Source organism: Eptesicus fuscus, chromosome 4 (genome assembly GCF_027574615.1).
Source record: "Eptesicus fuscus isolate TK198812 chromosome 4, DD_ASM_mEF_20220401, whole genome shotgun sequence".
Taxonomy (NCBI): domain Eukaryota; kingdom Metazoa; phylum Chordata; class Mammalia; order Chiroptera; family Vespertilionidae; genus Eptesicus; species Eptesicus fuscus.
In genome coordinates, this window is record NC_072476.1 from 22,404,805 (window position 1) to 22,425,708 (window position 20,904).

At 41.2% G+C, this 20,904-nt stretch overlaps 1 protein-coding gene across 3 annotated transcripts in view; it reads right to left on the reverse strand.

Moving 5' to 3' along the window:
- The window catches only part of PARN (poly(A)-specific ribonuclease), a 160,230-nt gene extending 140,269 nt beyond the window's left edge, over positions 1 to 19,961 (reverse strand). For 2 of the 3 annotated variants that reach the window (XM_008141569.3, XM_054714748.1), the window contains exons 1-10: positions 19,832 to 19,961; positions 19,324 to 19,401; positions 17,777 to 17,856; positions 17,234 to 17,301; positions 17,066 to 17,147; positions 11,639 to 11,699; positions 4,850 to 5,015; positions 4,201 to 4,266; positions 2,331 to 2,369; positions 300 to 342 (exon numbers count right to left, since the gene is read on the reverse strand). In XM_008141569.3, coding sequence (XP_008139791.2) covers positions 300 to 342; positions 2,331 to 2,369; positions 4,201 to 4,266; positions 4,850 to 5,015; positions 11,639 to 11,699; positions 17,066 to 17,147; positions 17,234 to 17,301; positions 17,777 to 17,856; positions 19,324 to 19,401; positions 19,832 to 19,850 — 702 coding nt within the window. In that variant the 5' untranslated portion in view covers positions 19,851 to 19,961. The remainder of the gene's footprint in view (positions 1 to 299; positions 343 to 2,330; positions 2,370 to 4,200; positions 4,267 to 4,849; positions 5,016 to 11,638; positions 11,700 to 17,065; positions 17,148 to 17,233; positions 17,302 to 17,776; positions 17,857 to 19,323; positions 19,402 to 19,831) is intronic. The other variant, XM_054714747.1, reaches the window with a different exon arrangement.
- Between the last annotated feature and the right edge of the window lie 943 nt (positions 19,962 to 20,904).

Here is a 20,904-nt window from a genome sequence, read left to right on the forward strand (position 1 = left end):
AAACTTTAATTTTGCTTGTCCACATAAAAAGAATGCTTTAATTAAAACATGTACTAACATTTGCATGCTTTCAAATTTACAAAGCCTGCTCACTCCCACTGGATCAGCATAAAAAAGCATTACAGATCAGCATTACCATGCTCATGTACAAATGAGAAAAATGAGGCTTAAAGCAGTTAAAGGACTTGCTAAAGGTCACCCAGCTCATAAATAGCAGGGCCAAGAAGTGAATTCCGACTTTTGACATATCAATGTACCATTGTATGTGTTTGTTAGCCCTGGATAACTCTTGAGGTTACCTTTTCAGTTTCTAAAGTCTCAACGTGAATGCCTTTGGGGTATCTAAAGAAAAGGAAGAACACATCACATCAGTAGAAGAGAAAATGACAGCTACCACCGTAAGTATTTTAAAAGCAACTATATAGCTATAATTTAATTAAATTATTATGTATGAAATAAGTATTACTATGATAAAACCTAGTCCATAATATTTCAGCTGCTAAATGATCCTCTATTTTTGCTCTTAAACACTTAGGAATGTATCTGATTTCAAATTGTTTTAGGGCTTAGGCATTTTCTTACATCATATAATACTGTTAACTCATTACCACAGTCAAATCTTTCTCCCAAATGTAATAATGTTTATTTCCTAACTGATTTTGAAGGTCTTTTTAGATTGTATGGGCACACACACAAAATGTTTGAGATTAATAACTCTGTAGCTTGGCATGGTAGTTTGTACCAGCCAAGAAGAGGGATCTGGAACCCACATGAAGTAAGTTGCAAGGATAATATGAAAGAAAAGGAGCCTTATCAAAAGGACAATGAACCTTTCCTACTATGTTCAAAGTAAATTTCTAGTATACATGTCACTGACAGATTCTAATGGAAGAATAAGAACCCCAAACAAAGTTAAATGAAAACATCAATTGTCTAACATTGATGTGCAATTTTGGGGGTGCAGATTCACTTGAAAACAGAATGAAACCAATGGAAACATCCTCAGACAAATACACACACAAAATTTTAGATAATATTTCAGGGGATTCACAGACCTCCTAAAACCCATCCATGGTCTAACCTCTGCTTTAGAAAAAGAATTAACCCCGGCTGGTGTGGCTCAGTGGTTGAGCATCAACTTATGAACCAAGTCACGGTTCGATTCTGGTCAGAGCATATGCCTGGGTTGCGGGCTCAATCCCCAATATGGGGTGTGCAGGAGGCAACCGATCAGTAATTCTCTCTCATCATTGATGTTTCTATCTCTCTCCCTCTCCCTTCCTCTCTGAAATCAATAAAAATATATTTTAAAAAAAAGAATTCAGCTGAGTATTTCCTCCATCTTAAAACCAAATTTTTATAGTATACTTTCAAAGAACAAAAACACTACACCACCCAGAACTGAACAGAGTAAAGCCAAAGGATAATTAAAATAAATTTTAAAAGGCTTTAAAGCATCTATTAAAAAGCCTTGACTGGTGTTTCTCAATAGTTAGAACATCAGACCACACACTAGAGTCACAGGTTCAATTCCCCGTCAAGGGCACATACCTGGGTTGCACATGCATGTGGGAGGCAACCAACTTACGTGTCTCTCTCACATCGATGTTTCTCTCTCTTTCTCCTTCCTTCCTCCCTTCCACTCTTTCTAAAAATCAATAGAAAAAATATCCTCAGGTGAGGATTAAAAAAAAAGAAAAAAAAAGAACAATAACATTGCCCTGACCTGGTAGCTCAGTTAGTTACAGCACTGTCCCAATATGCCAAGGTTGCAGGTTTGATCCCTGGTCAGGACACATACAACAAGTCCAAGAAGCAACCAATGAGTGCATAAATAAGTAGAACAATAAATCAATGTTTTTCTCTCCTTCTCTCTAAAATCAATTTTTAAAAAATTTTAAAGCAATAACAAACAAAATTAAGTGGGTATTCAACTTAAGAAAATAGGGGGATATAGCCTGGCTAGTGTGGCTCAGTAGTTGAGCGTCTACCCATGAACCAGGTCACAGTTAGATTCCCGGTCAGAGCACATGCCTGGGTTTCAGACACAGTAAGGGGTATGGAGGAGGCAGCCAATTAATGATTCTCTCTCATCATTGATGTTTCCATCTCTCTCCCCTTCTCCCTTCCTCTTTCTGAAATCAATAAGAACATGTTTAACAAAAAAGAAAGAAAATAGGGGGAAGTAAAATAAAGCACTGCACAATAATTTAAAATGGTCAAATCACCAAGTACAGAATTCTATAAATGAAATGAGAGCTAAGAGATTATATTTCGTTTTTAAATCCTGGGTCCCTCACAGAATTCTTGCATATAATATAAACACTTACTTCCAGTTCAAAGTTTGATAAATTAGTTTTCTTTGGAACCTATAAAAAAAAAAAAAAAGATATTGGTCTTGGCTTATTAAAAGAAAATCCTAATTGATCAATCACTGGTAGAGAAAGACATTTAATTTTTTTAAAAAACTTAAATAAAAGTGACAGGTAATATGCAAACAAAAATGGGCCTGGTGGCTCAGTGGTTGAACGTTGACCTATGAACCAGGGAGTCAGGGCACATTCCCAGGGTTTGGGCTCAATTCCCAGTAGGAGGTGTGCAGGAGGCAGCTGATCATCAATGATTCTCTATCATCACTAATGTTTGTCTCTCTCTCCCTCTCCCTTCCTCTCTGATATCAATAAAAAATAAAAAATATATTTTTTAAAAATGGGCAGGATGTTTGAGGTGTGAGGATTCCTCACCACTTGCCTTCATCAAAGTGTTCTTTAATATTATTATACTACCTTTACAGAAGAGGTTGGAGTTCCTGTCTAACCAAAGTTTTACTTCCTGTGGCTTATACAGAGTTAAGGTAGACAGATGCACTTAAACACTTTTGTGAAGCTAGTCACAAAGAAAAACATATGATGTTTAAGTTACTGACTCTGTGAAACACTGACGTTTTTTTACCACAGAAAAATTAAAACCATAGAAGTAGTCTGAGAATAAGTTCTTCTCTTCTGAAGCCTTTATAAATTAAGTACTCCTTGAGGCTAAAACAATTATGCCACTCTTAAGCATAACTTTATAAACCAAAGTTCCACAACAGTTTTAGCCTCTCCAGGATGGGACAAAGCTTTCATTCAGTGCTCAATATACTATCATACCCACTGTATTAATGTTAAAGTTAGTGCTTAAATCTTGGGAGTATGACTACAATAAAAACACTATTTATGAAAGTGTTTTTTGTTTTGTTTTGTCTTTTTTTTTTTTCTATTACTCATTTTATTTTATTAGAGGCACAGTGCACCCTCTCCAATCTGGGATCCCTCTCACAATCCAGGACTGCTAGCTCCCAACCGCTCGCCTGCCTACCTGCCTGATTGCCCCCTAACCACTCCCCTGCCAGCCTGATTGATGTCTAACTGCTCCCCTGATGGCCCGATTGCCCCTAACTGCCCTCCCCTACCAGCCTGATTGCCCCTAACTGCCCTCCCCTGCTGGCCCAGTCACCCCTAACTGCCCTCCCTTGCCAGCCTGGTCACCCCTAACTGCCCTCCCTTGCCAGCCTGTTTGCCCCTAACTGCCCTCCCCTGCAGGCCTGGTCCCGCCCAACTGCTCTCCCCTGTAGGCCTGGGCACCCCCAACTGTCCTCCCCTGCAGACCTGGTCAACCCCAACTGCCCTCCCCTGCAGGCCTGGGTCCCCACCAACTATCCTCCTCTGCCAGCCCAGTCACCCCTAACTACCCTCCCCTGCAGGCCTGGCCCCTCCCAATAGCCCTCTTCTGCTGGCCATCTTGTGGCAGCCATCTTGTGTCCACATGGGGGGCGGTCATCTTGTGTGTTGGAGTGATGGTCAATTTGCATATTACCTCTTTATTATATAGTATTATTATATAGGATTGTTGACAGTATTAAAGATGTCCGCCAATTTTCCCCCGTTTTACTCCCTTCCTCCCAGCTTCTGCCCCACTCCAGGCCTTTAACATACTATAGTCTTTGTCCATTGGTGATGATATATGTATGTAATTTCTTTGGTTAATCTTTTCCCATCTCCCCCGTCCTTCCCCTCTGAGGTATGTCAATCTATTCCATGCCTATTTTGTTCCTATTTGTTCACCTTAGAACCTATTTTGTTCACCAAGGCCAAATACAGCACATGTCAAAAATCATCTACCTTTCCCCAAAAAGACATGAAAAGATTCAGGGCAACTAACCCCGTGCATGGGTCTAAGTCCAAGTTCTTATTTTCTTCACTCTGTAACAAATCTTCTATTTTCTCTCTGAGAAATTAAAATAAAAACATGAATGTCAATACCTTTAAGGGGTAAAGTCACAATAAGGCTTAAAGAAAAATAATTTATTCTGGCATATTCTTTTTTTATTGTTGTTCTCAATAAATTAATGACAACTCCTCAAGGCTACATCAATACAAATGATTTAAATTTTTACTTTTCTAGTAAAGCAGTTATACTGATAAGCAAACTAAAAAAGCCTAGACACTCCTTCAATGGCACAATGGCTCATCAGAAACTTCACTGTGAAAGAAAAACACATGGACATGTTGCAAACATCTGGATGGGTCTGTTTCATTGCTCTGCCTTCAGAGGAACTAGACAGTGGCTACCAGGCCTTTGCAGAAGGCCTTCACAGTGACATGACAAGTCTAAGAATAGTAAACAGAATCCTATTTACTATGTGCTATTGTCACCCAAATTCAGATATGCCATAATTAAATCCTGCCAATCACAACATCACACCTCTGTGAGTACTATGTATGGGCAGCACAGGTTCAAGATACAGATGTCAATCCTGCCCCCAATACACATTACACAATGCACATTTGGTTCCAGTTTAGGAACTTACACCACTTGGTCAATAAACTTCTTCTGATCCTCAGGAATCGTCACAGGACACTTTGATGTGTTAGGAGACACATATGAGAGAGATCCTGCACCATTGGACTGTAAACGTTTTTCATCATACTGCTCTCTTAACTGTCTTTCTTCTTCCTGATTTAAATATGGAATTCCTAAACATAGTTTTTAAGAAAAATGTATTAGTAGAAGTAACTGTGTTAACATAAAAACTGTTTAACAAACCAGAGCCTAAAATACTTAAGAAAGACCATATTTAACTATATCTAAAAAAAATCAACAGAAAAAGCAAATGATTTTTAAATATGTTTTCTATTCATACACTCCACTCACTTATTCTTTTAACAAAATTTTATTTGGCACTTAAACGTCGTTCCAGGAAATGTATGAGGCACTAGGGAATCTAACAGTGAGCAAAGTAGATGCATCTTGCTGTGTAGTGAATAAAATGACTTTAGCCAGGATGACCAGAGAAGGCCACTGTGATTGAGGCCCAAAGCATAAGAATGATTCATATATGCAAAAAAAGAAAGAGTATCTCCAGCAGGGAAGTAAATATAAATGTACTGAGGAAGGACATGGCATGAACTATTCCAAAAATAGCAAGGAAGCTGGTGTAGCCAAAACACAAAGAACAGGAGGATGGCATGACACGAGGCTGGACAGAGGATGGAGCAAGATTACAGGCCACAGTAAAAATTTGTTATATTCTAAGAGCAATGGGATGCCATTAGAAGATTTTAAACAAGGTAATTAAATTACCTGCTTCATGTTTTAAAAAGATCACCTGAAGTAGGGAAGTCAGTGCTACAAGCAATTGTCCACTATAATTGTCCAGGCAAGAGATGATCACTTAGATCAGAGATCAGTAAACTTTTTCTTAAAGAGACAAATAGTAAATGTTTTAAGTTTGTGGGATGTATGAGGGTAGCTGTTGCAACTATTCAGCTCTAATCTTGTGGCATGAAAAGAGTAATACACAAAGAGTAAATGAATCGTCACAATTGTGTTCCAATGAAATTTTATTTACAAAACTAGAAGCCTGGTGCATGGCCTGCAGGGATTGGGCCGAAACAGGCTCTCTGAAATCCCCCGAGGGGTCCCGGATTGCAAGAGGGTGCAGGCCAGGCCGAGGGACCCCACTGGTGCACAATCGGGGTGAGGAGGGACGGCAGGAGGCCTCCAGAGCATGTCCGGCCTGTCTCACCCAGTCCCGATTGGCCAGACCCCAGCAGCAAGCTAACCTACTGGTTGGAGCGTCTGCCCCCTGGTGGTCAGTACGCGTCATAGCAACTGGTCAAACGGTTGACCAGTCCAACACTTAGCATATTAGGCTTTTATTATATAGGATAGGCAGTGGGCCATAGTTTGTATCCTGATTTAGACTATAAAGATGGGAAGAATGATTTTAGAGATACAACAGACAAACCTGCTGATATACTGGAGATGAGGGATAAAGAGCAAAATAAAAAATGATGCTATTAAATTTAAGCAATTAGGAAGATGATAGTGCCACTTAATGAGGTGGGGGAAAACTAGGCAAATAGGATTGAGGCTCCAAAGATGAAAACCAAAAGCTACCCCTTGGATATATGAAATCATTAAGGTACAGGTGAAAGGTGTTGAGAGAGAAATTTAGATATCATCAGGATATGTATGGTTTTAAAAGCCATGGATACTAACGAATAGAAAGAATGATGGAATTAGATCACATCTGTCAACAGATAATAACACTGCTGAGGTTACTGCCTACATTCATTATGGAAGAAACTGAAATTACCAAATTCAGTTCAAAGTTTGAGAAAATATACACAGGAATGATGCAGTAGAGAAGAGAAAATAATTCAGGAAAAGGGAAGGGCAAACTGGAGGAGCCAGTACTTGACAAGGAGACAGGGACTAGCCGTTGACAGACGCAGGAACTCCTCTCCACTGTAAAGAACAGAAGTAGGAAGGCTGGGTCCAGACATGAGTCTGGTGGTGAGAACTTGCAGCAGCTCTTCTCTGCTTTTTTCTATTTTCAACGAGAGGCAGAGGCAAGGTGAGAAGTTTGGAGAAAGAGATTGTAAAAAAAACAGAGAGCTGGAAAAGGAATTTCTAAGTCAATAAAGTAGGATTTTTGAGCATGAATGTTTATTTGAAGCTTGTGATCATGAATTTAAAGTAACGAATTAGCTCAGATGTGTCATGCTTTCCAGCAATATTCACATGTTCAGAAACAGAGAAGGTGGGTAGTCGGATCCAACCAGTGTTGAGACTTTGTTAGGCAAGTGCAATGGAGGGAGAGGGAAGGAAGGAAGGATATGATGGACCATGTGGATAAGGAGGGAAGTCAAGACAGGGGAGTGGAACAAGAGAGTGGAAGGATACTGATAGTGAAAACGCAATGCAGGTCAACAGATGGCTGAAATAAGGTACTGGAGTAAGTGAACGAGAAGAACAGAAGGTAGTGCTCTCAACAAGAAATGTTGGGAGTGGGTGATAAGACCCATGATGCTACCAAGGGAGTAGATGGCTAAAGGGAGGTAGAGGCAAGGACTACTGACCACCTGATCAAGAAACAGTATGACAGAGCATTTGCTGGTCATCCTTGTGGATGCAGAGTTCACCCAGAATGAGGAGAGAGAGAGGGAGTGGAAAGACAAATAAGCCAAAGCCAAAGTTGTCAGTGAACGCTATGCCCATGAAGTCAGCAGAAAGAGGGGTGGCAGAGCTGGGTGACAGTCCTAAAAAAAAACTGTAGCTCCTGAGAAGAGAGAACTCAAATGGTTTGAAAGTGGCATGGGGAAGCAAGGATACCTACTACTGCCCGGCTGAAGGTATAAACAGAGAGCTGGGAAAAACGACCTTTGTTTGAGGCTTCAGGGAGAACATTAACAAGGAGTCACCTGGTTCCATTTCATAAAAGGAAATCAATACACTTCTGACAAAGCTACCAAGAGAAAAGGGTCTGGCATTTACAAAGTGTGACTGGAAAGATTTGATAAGGAAGAGAAGTGAAGGTCTATATCAGATTTAGAATATCAACAACAGCATGAAGAGAAGAATCCTGGTAACAATAGATGGCCTGGGGGTCCTGATCCATCTGTGACTAAAATATTCCAAATATTCTGACTATAAAACAATAAGAAGAGACACACTCTAATTTGGCTGTTTCTCTCCTTTTATGAAAATAAAACCACCAGGCTGGAAACTATACTACATCCATATGAGTCTGGTTAAAGTAATTCCTTGTGCTTATTCTAATGAAGTGTTCTAACTACATTGGGGACTTGTATTTTATAATGGCTTTCAGAATCAAGTATGAGCCAAAAGAAAAAAAAATTTTTTTACATACCCAAATTGTGTTACCCAGTTGGCTTACCCACTATGTTAAAGCAGTTTGGGCTCCAAAACTTTTTAGTTATTTCCAAAAATCAAAATCACCAATAGAAATTATAATACAGCACCAGTGAAGCAATTAAAAAACAACATATCAAAAACAGATCCAGAGACAGAGAAGCATCAATCAGACTGTCAAACCTCAGAGGGAAGGTAGGGGAGGGTGGAGGTAAGGGGGAGAGATCAACAAAAGGACTTGTATGCATGCATATAAGCGTAACCAATGAACACAGACATCAGCGGGGTGAGGAGATTGGGGGGGGCAATGGAGGAAAAGGACACATATGTAATACCTTAATCAATAAAGGAAAAAAAAAACATAGCATGAGTTCTAAAGGCCTCCCAGGAAGACCACGCTGAGAGGAAGTAAATTTATTTGAAGTCTATGTTCTAGTACAGTGGTCAGCAAACTCATTAGTCAACAGAGCCAAATATCAACAGTACAATGATTGAAATTTCTTTTGAGAGCCAAAAACTGACTTCTGCGCATGGGCCACGAAGTTTCAATCGCACTGTATATGCACGCCCACACGTGGTATTTTGTGGAAGAGCCACACTCAAGGGGCCAAAGAGCCGCATGTGGCTCGCGAGCCGCAGTTTGCCGACCACTGTTCTAGTACTTTTGTTTAAAAAAAATTTCCTTCCTCACCTTACTCAATAATTCTACATTCACCATGGAAAAGAATACAATTTAGGAAAATAATTACAGTAAAAGTAGTTATTGACCTTACCAGCAGCAGGTGCTTAATAAAGCTGATAAAAACCAAAGGTTTTCCACTCGGGGGTCAACAGAGGTGGGGCACAGACCCTTACCCCCCCCCCCCAACTTTGCAGGGGCCTGAACCTTCACCCCTTCTGAGGGAGGTCTCCTGCCCCCATGGCTTCTTCGCTTCCCATGCACAACTTAAATAGGGACCCAAGTAACAGACAGAGACTTGGCCAACAGCAGCTGTCCTCTCACTGCAACAAGACTTGTTGGAGATGCCTTGTACCCATAGTGAGGGGAAGTGGGTTTTTGATATCCAAATCTAGCCTAGTACCAGGAATGCTCAGGGCCTACTCAAGAAGGCAAACAATCCTTTCCACTAATATACACAGGGTAAAATAAGATTGTTGGTAGAGTGTTGAGTTTGACAGTAGAATAGTAGTCAAGTTTCCAGAGTAATTTAAATTGGCTAACTGAAATAAGCAAATATTCTAGAAAAATTGAATGCAATGTACAAAAAGCTGTTCCTAAAGTATTAACAAAAATCTTTATTGGCAGTTCATCTCATGGTAAAATTACATAACATGTAATGAACCTAAAGCAGTCATATTTTAGCACAAAAAATTAAAATGTAAAAGCTATCAAGACTACATTATAAATTTCCAAAAGCCTAATATTTAAATAAAAAAGGGGGTTTTTATATCATGTAAGGAAAAATATCCTGTAAGTAAATTACATTTAGAAAATTAATACTTTAGAAAATTAATTGTAAGGCTAAAAGCAAGACACCCATGAAAAACACACAAGGTGTCAAAACAAGCCAGAGGAAAATCATTTGAGCAAAAATGAAAAAGGATCCCAAGTCAAGGTTATGGAAAATATTCCTTTATTAACTTTTGGTCGAGAATATGTTTGTATATTTTCAGAGAACAACTCCAGGACCATGTGGATTCCTGCAACAGAGGGGAATTGACAGGACTGCTCCAGCCATGAAGACAGAGGAGAGACAGTCCAGAGATGGAAGACGCTGACGACGCCTTGCCGTGCTAGCAGACAGCAGCTGTGCGTTGCTGAAAATGCCCAGGACCAAACCAGAGACGGTCGGACCTGTATCACCACCATTTGTCCACCATCCAGAACTGAAATATCAATGCTGACATCTACACATAAGGAACTGTTTGATACTGCAGTAAGGACTCAAGGGAACTGTTGGCCCAGAGGGAAACTCACTACAGATTGATTCATTTCCCTCTCAGCATAACCATTATGGCTGGTCTCATTTTCGGTTCTTACAAGTGTATTTTTGTATCGCATGATCTCACGCATCTAGGGGAAATAATGAGCTACATAAACGGATGAACAAAAACAGACCCGGAGACAGGGAAGCATCGATCAGACTCTTAAACCTCAGAGGGAAGGTAGGGGAGGGTGGGGGAAAGGGGGAGAGATCAACCCAAGGACTTGTATGCATGCATACGAGCCTAACCAGGGGTCACGGACAACAGGGGGGTGGGGGCATACATGGGGAGGGGTTTGGGGTGGGGATGGGGAATGAGGACAATTATGTGATACCATAATAAAAATAAAATAAAAATTATTTAAAAAAAAAAAAAAAAGGTTTTCCAAACACTGTTCGGGAAATGAATGGAGGAAGGAAAACCACTCTTGTATGCTCTATCATCAGACAGGCACTCATTAGATATTTAATGGTCACTCCCCCCTGATGAAGAGGAGGAATCATGCTATGCACCAAGCGCAGGAATGAGACACAGTCCCTTTACTCAGAGTGCTCAGCAGCCTACCACACCAGCAAGTTAGCCATCATGATAGTACAGTCTATGCAGACTTTTTTTCTCCCATGAGAAACGGAGAAACCATCTCTAATTATAAAACAAACACCAATAGGAAAAGGGAGTTTTTCATTACAGGATTACTGAAATACAGATACTTTTTAAAGTACTATACCATACTACTTGTCTCACTGAAAGATAACAGGAAAGCATTCCCCACAGATTTTAGATAAGTCACATAGAATAAATTATGAATAACTGTTATTCTGTTATTAACTATGTATAAGTAGTTAATTCATAGAATAAACTATGAGTACGCTCTACTCAATAAAATCAGGAGTTTGAGAGGCTTCATTAAAGCCAGTGAAGTAGCGTCTACTCTTCTGTTCAGTTCATGGTTAACTAGGTTTGCGGGGGGGAAAGCACAATAAAGGTTTCAAAAACTTGCCCTGGCCATGGTTAGAGCATCGGCCCAGGGACAGAAGGATCACAAGTTCAATTCCTGGTCAAGGACACATACAGTTGCAGGTTCCCCAGCCCTGGTAGAGGCACATGCAGTAGGCAATCAATCCATGTGTCTCTCTCACGTTAATTTTTTTTTTTCTCTCTCTCTCTGCCCCTCCTTCTTTCCTTCCACTCTCTCTGGAAATCAATGGGAAAAATATCCTTGGGTAAAGATTAAAAAATAAACAAATAAAAAATAAAAAACTGTAAGTTTAAGAAACCAGTAAAACTAGTGGTATAATTTTTTTTAAATTAAAAAAAAACATTTTTAAACCTAGAAGGCTGCATGTGATATACTGGAAATCTGAGATTCTCTATCAGAGAGCAAGCACAACAAGGTAATTCTCAACCAAATCCACATTTTCACGTTCTAAAGATAAGTCACAGATAATCTTACCATTTCGGAAAACTTTATTGAAATCAAATCCTTGGCTTGCTAGAAAGTCAATGCTTGAGCTCTGAAACAAGAGTAAACAGGACATACATTTCAATGATTTTAATGGCAGGTATGTAAACAGAAGTGGAGAAGTAACTCAGGTGAGTAAACATAAGCAACAAGGCAAGGAAACATGTCAAAAGTCAGAAGACAAGCAATTTCTACTCCCAGGCTGCCAAACAATCCACTAATTGACTTAAACTATCCAGGCTATGCTCCTTTAGAACTTACAAGTGACCCGGTGCACAGATTCGTGCACATTGAAAGGAAATTAATTAGAAGAAATACTTTAATATCACTATTCGCCCTTTCTCTATAGTAGAAGTCACCGAAGCTTGGCAGTAAACCAGATTCAGGGCCGACAGTGCCCCAGCAACATAACCCACGGCAGAAGGTGGAATTGCGTGGCACTGCAAGAAATCGAGCTCCCTCCTCTCTGGTTCCGGGTGTGTCACGCGAGAACCGACACTGCCAAGTCACGCAGCTCAATGTGCATCAGATGTACCGGCCAGTTGGACGGTCAGATAGTCGCTTAGCCTTTTATATATATATATATATAGATAAAACAAATATTCCTTGTTTCACAATATTTAAGAAAACTACTTGGTGAACTTATATTCGCCAATAGGAAGAAAACTCCTGATCACTGTACTGACTAGGAGACTAGAAGTAAAAATAAAATATATTTATACTATTTCACCCCAGTTCAACTTTAAGGTAGCTCAAATGTGCAGGTAATAAGATATCATTATCCACTTCAAATTACCATTGGGATTCTGAAAACCCAAAATCTTGACTGGGTGTTCTTTACAGTCAAGATCAAAATAGATAAAAATTCCCAGTAACAAGATATTCAACAAACATCTGAAACCTAGGGTGAGTTGAAATATTTAAGTAAATTTAAATAAAAACATTAAGTAAATAATATTACACAATGTACAGAAGAATGGCAAAATCACAAAGTTCTTACTCAAATCGATTGAAGAGTAAGAAATATTCCTGTAGCTACTCTAATTTTACTCTTGTCTTAAGTCTGAATTGAAAAGGCAATGCAAATGAATCATTTTAATCTAACCCCTCACAGAATTACCTTTCCTGAACTGTACTTTGACATTATACCATCAGTCCAGACTGTCATACTGTCCCATTAAATGCATTACAGTATTTGCTTGAGAGATATGGTTAAAGAGTAGGTTTTCTACATTAGTGATTTCTTTATGAAAATGGAAGGGGAAATGTTCTGAGGTCTCTAGTTTGAGCAAAGCCAAATTTCTCTTGATCCTGGTTTGTTTAGATCCTATGGCCACAAATTGTGTGTTTCTCCTTTTCTTAGCTGGTAGGAAGCTCAGAGACAAAGAGTGGAAACATTCTTTGTCACAAATTCTGTGTTCTAATCATACCATGGTAATCATACCTGCATTTTTCTTTTCTTCCAATTTTTCACTTACTTATTTTTTAAATCATGTTAAAATGTAAATACTACACGTATCTTTATCAGCCAACACAAATTCTTTTTCAAATTTGGTGGATAAAAAGACAATCTTACCTACCCCTCCCCCCACAACACACACAGCTAGGTACATATACATCATTTTCCATCATGTCCAAGTTTTCTATGGTTTAAAACAAGCAATCTTAAAAAAAAAAAAAAAAAAAAAACTATCTTTCCCCTGACGTTTTCCTGTTCTGAACCAAGACCCAATGATTTCTGACTTGGGCTACAAGCCTCTTTCAGTCTCCCATGCCTGTATAGTCTTCTAATTCTGTCCACCTATATATTCCATCACCGACAGAGACACCAAAAGATGGACTATGGAAAGGCATTCTTGTCCCTCTGGTCACTAGACTCTAAAAGATCTTAACTTTCTTCTCTTTAAAAATCCTAAGTTGCCTCACACCGGGGAGGCAGGATAGGAATGGCCCACAGGGCTACCACCACCATTCGTGCCTTCTTCCCTGACATCATGCTCCAGTTCCTTCCTGGTTGGACTTACTTTTGGCAAAGTGGTTGAAATGTACTAGTATATGGCTCAGAATTATGACATGCCAAACCTGGATAAAAAACTTGAAGAAATTAAAAAGGACATGGATGCCAAGAAGAAACCCCCTAGTTCATGAGGCCAACTCCAGCACTGACTCCAGGAAATCCTGACTCTACTCTTCTCCAGGGCCTCCTTTACAGCTGAACCAAAGCTTCTGTCTCCAGTCTCAGACTTTGCTTCGAACACAAATGGGGCCACAAGTTAAGAACTGTCCTTACTTTCCCAACATCCTCACTTTTTCTCTTCCTCCTTTAGCAGCCTAGAAGGTCCTAAGACTGGAATTATGGTACTAGATTAGTAAATATGACCTTTACTTTAAAAAAAATCCAGAGTCACCCTGGCCGGTGTGGCTCAGTTGTTTGGAGAGTTGTCCCGTACAACACTAATGCTTATCTCTCTCGCTCTCGCTCTCGCTCGCTCTCTCCCTCACTTCCTCTAAGAATATATTTTTTTTTAAAAAAAGATGCAGTCAAAGATGCACCTATTCCATTTCTGAAGCTATGTATTTTCCACCCAAACAACACCCTTTAAGTTGCACAATGATGTAAATGTACCTACTGCCACTAAATTTAAAACCACTTAAAATGGACCTGGCTGGCGTGGCTCAGTGGTTGAGTGTTGACCTATGAACCAGGAGGTCAACAGTTCTATTCACAATCACATGCCTGGGGTTTCGGTCTCTCATCATTGATGTTCTCTCTCTCTCTCTCTTTCTCTCTCTCTCTCCCCCCCCCCCCCCCTTCCTCTCTGAAATCAATAAAAATATATTATAAAGAAAAAACCACTATGGTTTATTTGATAATTTAACAAAACAGGTTACAAGCCCTGGCTAGTATGGCTCAGTTGATTTAGTGTCATCCCTGTGCACCAAAGGTTGCTGGTCCAATTCCTGGTCAGGGCACATGCCCAGGTTTCAGGCTCATCCCCGTTAGGGGGCATGCAGGAGGCAGGCAATCAATGTTTTGCTCTCACATCAATGTTTCTCTTTCCCTCTCCCTTCCTCTCTCACTAAAAATCAATTTTTTAAAAAAAATTTTAATCCTCATCCCAGGGTATTTTCCTATTGATTTTTTTAGAGAGAGTGGAAAAGAGAGGAAAAGACAGATAGAAATATCCATGTGAGAGAAACATCGACTGGTTGCCTCCTGCATGAGCCCTGATGGGCCCGAGCCAAGGAGGAGCCTACAACTGAGATACATGCCCTTGACCAAAATCAAACCTGGGATCCTTCCGTCTGCAGGCCGATGCTCTATCCACTGAGCCAAACCAGCTAGGGCTTAAAAAAAATTTTTTTAAACAGGTTGCACGACTAAAATTGCCTTCACCTTTTCTCTTCATCCCCAGGCATACCTGAGATTAACTCTCAATTTTATTTGCCTATATCCTGCCTTATTATAGAAAGAATTTGACATGATTCAGTCACTCAGAAGCCTACCCTCCAGGCTTTCTTAACTGTATTACTACTTACACACAGGAGAAAGGAAAGTTGAGATACATAAATGAACTTATGTTGCTACTGGAAGAGAAGCCAGGTCACAGGATTGTAAAGGGGAAAAAATTAACACTTATCTTTAATCACATATTTACACACTATCCCACTTATTCACATTCTCCTTATCCATTACTAGTGGCCTGGTGCACGAAATTCGTACACATTAAAAGGGGATTAATAGGAGGAAATATTTTAATATTGCTATTTGCCCTTTCTCTATAATAGAAGTGTCAGAGATGAAAGAAAATTAGTAAAATGTATATGAAAATCTCCCTCCTGTCAGAGTCTGGGGCACACCATGGGACCCAGAGTCAAGTCCCCGCCCACCCACAGGTGCCTCAAAATCGCATGAGACCCAGACCTGGCCAGCCCCTCCGCCATTAGGCTAGATCCAGACCTGGCAGGTCCCACCCTTGTTAAGTCCCACCGTGCGGGGGGCACAGCCTCAGGTCCCTGCTGATTGCTCATTAAGGCTCTTTACTGGAACTCAGCATCCGCTGTGGGCACCACCATCTTTTGTGGCAGAGTGACGGTCAATTTGCATATTCCCTCTTTATTATATAGGAGAACAGATTAAGAGGAAAGAAAAAGGAAACTGATATTTAGTAAGTGTCTACCAGCTCAGCTACCACAACCATTCTAAGGGAGAATCTCCCATATGCTTGCCATGGCTCATAAGCCCTCTCCTCCTCAGGAGGAAACAATAGTTTTTTCCACCCTCCCTTTCTAATTGATGAACTTGGAAAAAGGAACTAAGGGTCTATAGTTTAGCTCCTTCTGGGTTCTTTTTAGACAGGATACACACATACTCTGCTCTTCCAGAAAATAAAGCTCTACCCTTGAAGGTGGGTGCAAAAAGAATGAGGTGGGAAGGAGCCTGCAGGTCCTGAGCTGTAAATTCAATTCAGGTGTAAGATATTAAAAATCCCAAAAAGAGCCACATTATGAAAGCAAGTTCTCAAACCCATTATCTGGCTACACTTAGAACACTTCATGCAGTTCTCAAAGTTTTGAGAACTTTATGCAATTCTCAACATCTTACTAATAATAAAGCTCATGTTCTGATTTCCATCTACCTGTCACTTGCATCTTACTCCTTAATTCATTCCAAAGTAAAGGGTAAGACAGCAGTGTAACTAATTTAGAACCCTAAAATTGAAGGTCAGATACAGTGCACAGATGATATCTTGTGGAACTGTGCACCTGAAACCTGTTTATAATTTTGTTAACCAGTATCACATCAATCTATATATATAAAAAGCCAGCGACCGGAAAACCATAACTGGTCACCATAACACCCACTGCAGCCAGTGAACCGCTGATCTGGGGGTGGGGCCAGCTGGCCAACCTCCTGCAGCCCCTCCTCCCAGCCAGCCCCACCCCTGATCGCTGCCCCCCCTCCACCCCAGTAGGGGGCGGGGCCGGCCAACCAACTGCCTGCAACCCCTCCCCCCCACCAGCCCTGCCCCTGATGGGCCCCCCACACCAATGGGGGTGTGGGGCTGGCCGGCCAACCTCCCATCCCCCCTTCTCCAGCTGCTGAGCCCCAAAAGCCCCCCCGTCACCCCATTTGGGGGCAGGGCCAGCCAGCCCACTGCCCACAGCCCCTCCCCAAGGCCGGCCCTGCCCCCAATTGGTATATAATAAATTTGTGTACTGGGCCTCTAGTAAATTCAATGAAAAGGAAAAATTAAAACATAAAATAAATAAAACTGAAGGTCAAAGATGAAATAGTTTGCCCAAAGCTCAAAGTTAGTGGCAGAACCAAATTTTAAAGAGAATTCTGATTCCACATATGCCCATGGACTCATCAGCAATTCATATCAGAAAAAAAAACTCAATTATGTTACTAACCTGACAAACAAATTTGACATCTGGTGAGGATCTATTGAAGGGTTTCGGGAAAACATAGAAGTTAAATGACTTTATTATATACCTGGGAACACAAGATATACAAGGAGATTTAGGGGGTTACATTATGCCACGACAAAAGCATTCCCACCACTTGTTAAAACAACCTACTTTGAATGTACGCAGTCATACTTAAAAGCGCAAAGGCCAAACTGAAACAGCAAAAAGTCCATGGAATGCTGGAAAAGGGAAATAAAACATGTCAAAACAATGCTGTATATTTTATGTGAGCAACAGTATTCTCAATCAGGTGGGCTTTCTAATTACTAAATCTGACTTTGGCAGAATACTTCCAATTAGAACAGATTACAGATTATGTATTAGAAGCATTATTAATTTATATACATCTCTTAATGTTCTTCCCATTTAGACAGCTATCCACCATCCAGAGCATCATATTAGGTCTATTTCTAAATTATTAAAATAACCATATCATACTTCCTATAAATCAAATTAACACTGAAAATACTAAACCTTCTCCCAAACTGTTTTCCAGCAAACAATTATTTTTGCTGATGTTTTAAACAACACTAAAATATCATTTCGTAGCTCGGGTTGAGAAGTCAATGTGCAAGTTTAATGATTATATTTCTCCATAATTCAATGTAAGGAGGACCAACATGGGGGAGAGGGGTTTCTAGCACATCCACTTACCTTTTTGAGCTTCTGATACCTCTCCTCTGGAGTGTCAAAACCATTTGTTAATGTGGTGACTGAAGGTCCATCACTGATTCCTAGATTTTAATAAATAAAAGCTTTTAACTTGTTAGTAAATACTAGTCAGTCACCTATTCAATGGCTCTGTAATTTTATATTCTCATGTATTACAAAGTGCTCCTTATTTCACTTTTTCAAAATCAGCATTCATTTTACTGGCCACCAAGCTAAACTCTATAATAACAAATTTAGAAATGTGAATGTTTCTATTTCAGAATCGGCAGTTCCAGTGTCTAAAATAGGTTTCAAAACACAGGAATGATTTAAGAAAACAATAGCTAGGATTAAGTTTTACTGTTTTCAAAAGTTTAATGCATAATCAGATATCAACAAATTCTGAAATCTATTATTGTTAGAGTCCCAGTCTTGGCCAACAGTTTGGAGTAACATCTATACAACAAAGGTATATTCCAGGTCAAGACAAAATTATTTCTGGTGAAAACTCTTAGCTTCCCAGAGAACTAAATCCAACTAGAAAAGGCATGTATGTATAATTAAAGTCAAGGATCTACAGGGTGTCCCCAAAAAAATCTATACACACTTTAAGATTATAAAGTCAGTATTTATTAACATACAGTTCATTTTCAAAATTTAAAAGAATCAATAGAAATAAGTGTTTATACATTTTAGGGGACACCCTGTATTTACTCTCAGAATGGATTCCTTTAGAAAGAGCTGAAGAATTTTTAAACATGTAAAATCAGAGTGAAAGTGGATATCTATACCAAAGAAAGTCTACTGTTCATATTAACTTTAACACTTTAAAAATTAATCTCTAAAAAAAAAAAATTAATCTGATCCAAAAAGAAAAACTCCTTGCAATTGTACGTGTTGATAAAGTATTATACACACATGTTCACCCATGCCAAGGTAGGCAATGAACACTTCCACAAATACATAAAGCCTGACCCAAAAGTCAGTCACAAAGGACAAATATTGTATGATTCTATTTATAGGCAGTGCCTCGAGCAGTCAGATTCATAAAGACAGAAATAGTGGTTGCCAGAGGCTGGGGAGGAGGGAGGAATTGGGAGTTGTTCAAAGGATATAGAGTTCCAGTTTGGGAAGATGAAAAAGTTTGGGACGGTGGAGGAGGTTGCACAAAATGTGAATGTACTTAGTGCCACTGAACTATTTTTAAATGGTTAAAATGGTCAGTTTTATGTTATGTATTTACCTAACACACCAAAAAACAAAAAAAAAAAAAAAAAAAAGCCTGACCCTAACTAACCCTGAAGCTCTCCGTCAAATTGCTTTAAGCAGCACCAAAACCATCTTCTATCCGAAACCCTCAGAGCCCCAACAATCCAAAACCCACTTCCCTGCTTTAGAAACGCTTATGAGGAAATGTTGCGACTCACGGAACTTTTCCAAGGCTATCAACAGGGAAAGGGGGCCAGCAAGCAGAAGTCAGGGGCAGGGTGTCGGAAGGCGCCGGGCCACGCGCGGCAAGGCGCTGGCCGCGAGCTGGCAAGGAGGGATACCTGAAAACTCCCCATCGATGGCAAAGAAGTCCGCCTCCTCTATGGCCTGGTACACTTTGTGAAGATTACTCTTAAAATCTGCGGAAAAACCGAGAAGCTCAGAACCGGCGGCTGGGCTTCCTGCCCACAAACGCCTAAGGGGTTAGGGGAGGAGGGCCAAGGGGCTCCTAAGGCCTGGGGCCCGCGGACAAGTCCTGCGGGGGTGCGGGGAACCTAGAGCGCCCAGGCCCTAAGGGGTGCGTGGGCCGGAAAGGGGCGAGGACTGAGGGTGTACGGACCAGGGAGGAGCAAGGCCCGGAGGGGTGCCCGCAGGAGAACAAGACCCCGACGGGGCACGGGACAGAGAGGGACAAGCGCCCCCAAGGCACACAGGCTTAGGGGGCACCCTCGTGAGAGGCTGCCTCAGCCTCCGGCCCCACCAAGCAGACTGGCGGGCCGTGATCCGGGGCCTAGAAGGCCGAGTGAAGGGGGCCGTGGGGACGCGGGGGGGTGCACGGCCGACACGCACTGCTCCTGATTATCTCCATTCTGTCGGGTGGCCGGAAGCCGGGCCCGCCCGGGCCGCCTCGGCCGTTCTACTCGTAGAGTTCCGCAGCGACGGCGGCGGCGGCTGAGGTACCAGCTACAGAGACCGCAGCGGCGATTTCCGGGAACGGGGCGCGCGGGCGCGCAGTCACGTGCGCTGGCGTCACGGTTAGGGGCGGGGCCGAGGCTGGGCTTCCCTCACTCCTTCCAGGGACAGAGGAGGGGCGTGGCTACCGAAGTCCCCTAGGCTAGGCGATCTAACTTAGACGGCGCCTTCTGTTCAGAAGAAATATGCATATCCTGACATCCAGTCAAGGAACAAATATTCCCTGGGTTCCTCTTCTATCCCAGGCACTCTGTAAGGAATGGGGATACAGTGATGAACAGAAGACAAGGTCCCTGGCCCCACTGGAGCTTAACTTGGGGGAGGAGGGGAAAGTCAAGCAGGAACCAAACTTGCCACTTGGAAGCAGGATGATCTTTTTGAAAAGAAAGAGCAGGATGATACAATAATAATAATAATAATGTGAGAGGGGGTTATTTAAAAAGGTAATGAGGGCCCAGCCAGTGTTGCTCAGTGATTGAGTTTCGACCTATGAACCAGGAGGTCCAGGTTCTATTCCAGTCAGGGCATGTGCCTGGATTGTGGTCTGGATCCCCAGTAGAAGGCCTGCAGGAGGCAGCAGATCAGTGATTCTCTCTCATCACTGATGTTTCCATCTCTCTCTCCCTTCCTTTCTGAAATCAATAGAAAGATATTTTTAGCCCTAACTGGTTTGACTCAGTGGATAGAGCTTCGGGCCTGGGAACTGAAGGGCCTGGGGACTGAAGGGTCCCGAGTGTCATTCCAGTCAAGGGCACATGCCAGGGTTTCGGCCTCGATCCCCAGTAGGGAGCCTGGGGGAGGCAGCTGATTGATAATACTTTCTCAACACTGATGTTTCTATCTCTTCCTCTCCCTTCCTCTCTGAAATCAATAAAAATCTATTTTAAAAAATATATACATATATTTTTTAAAAATTAAAAACACTTGTATATCAAAGGATGCTATCCAAC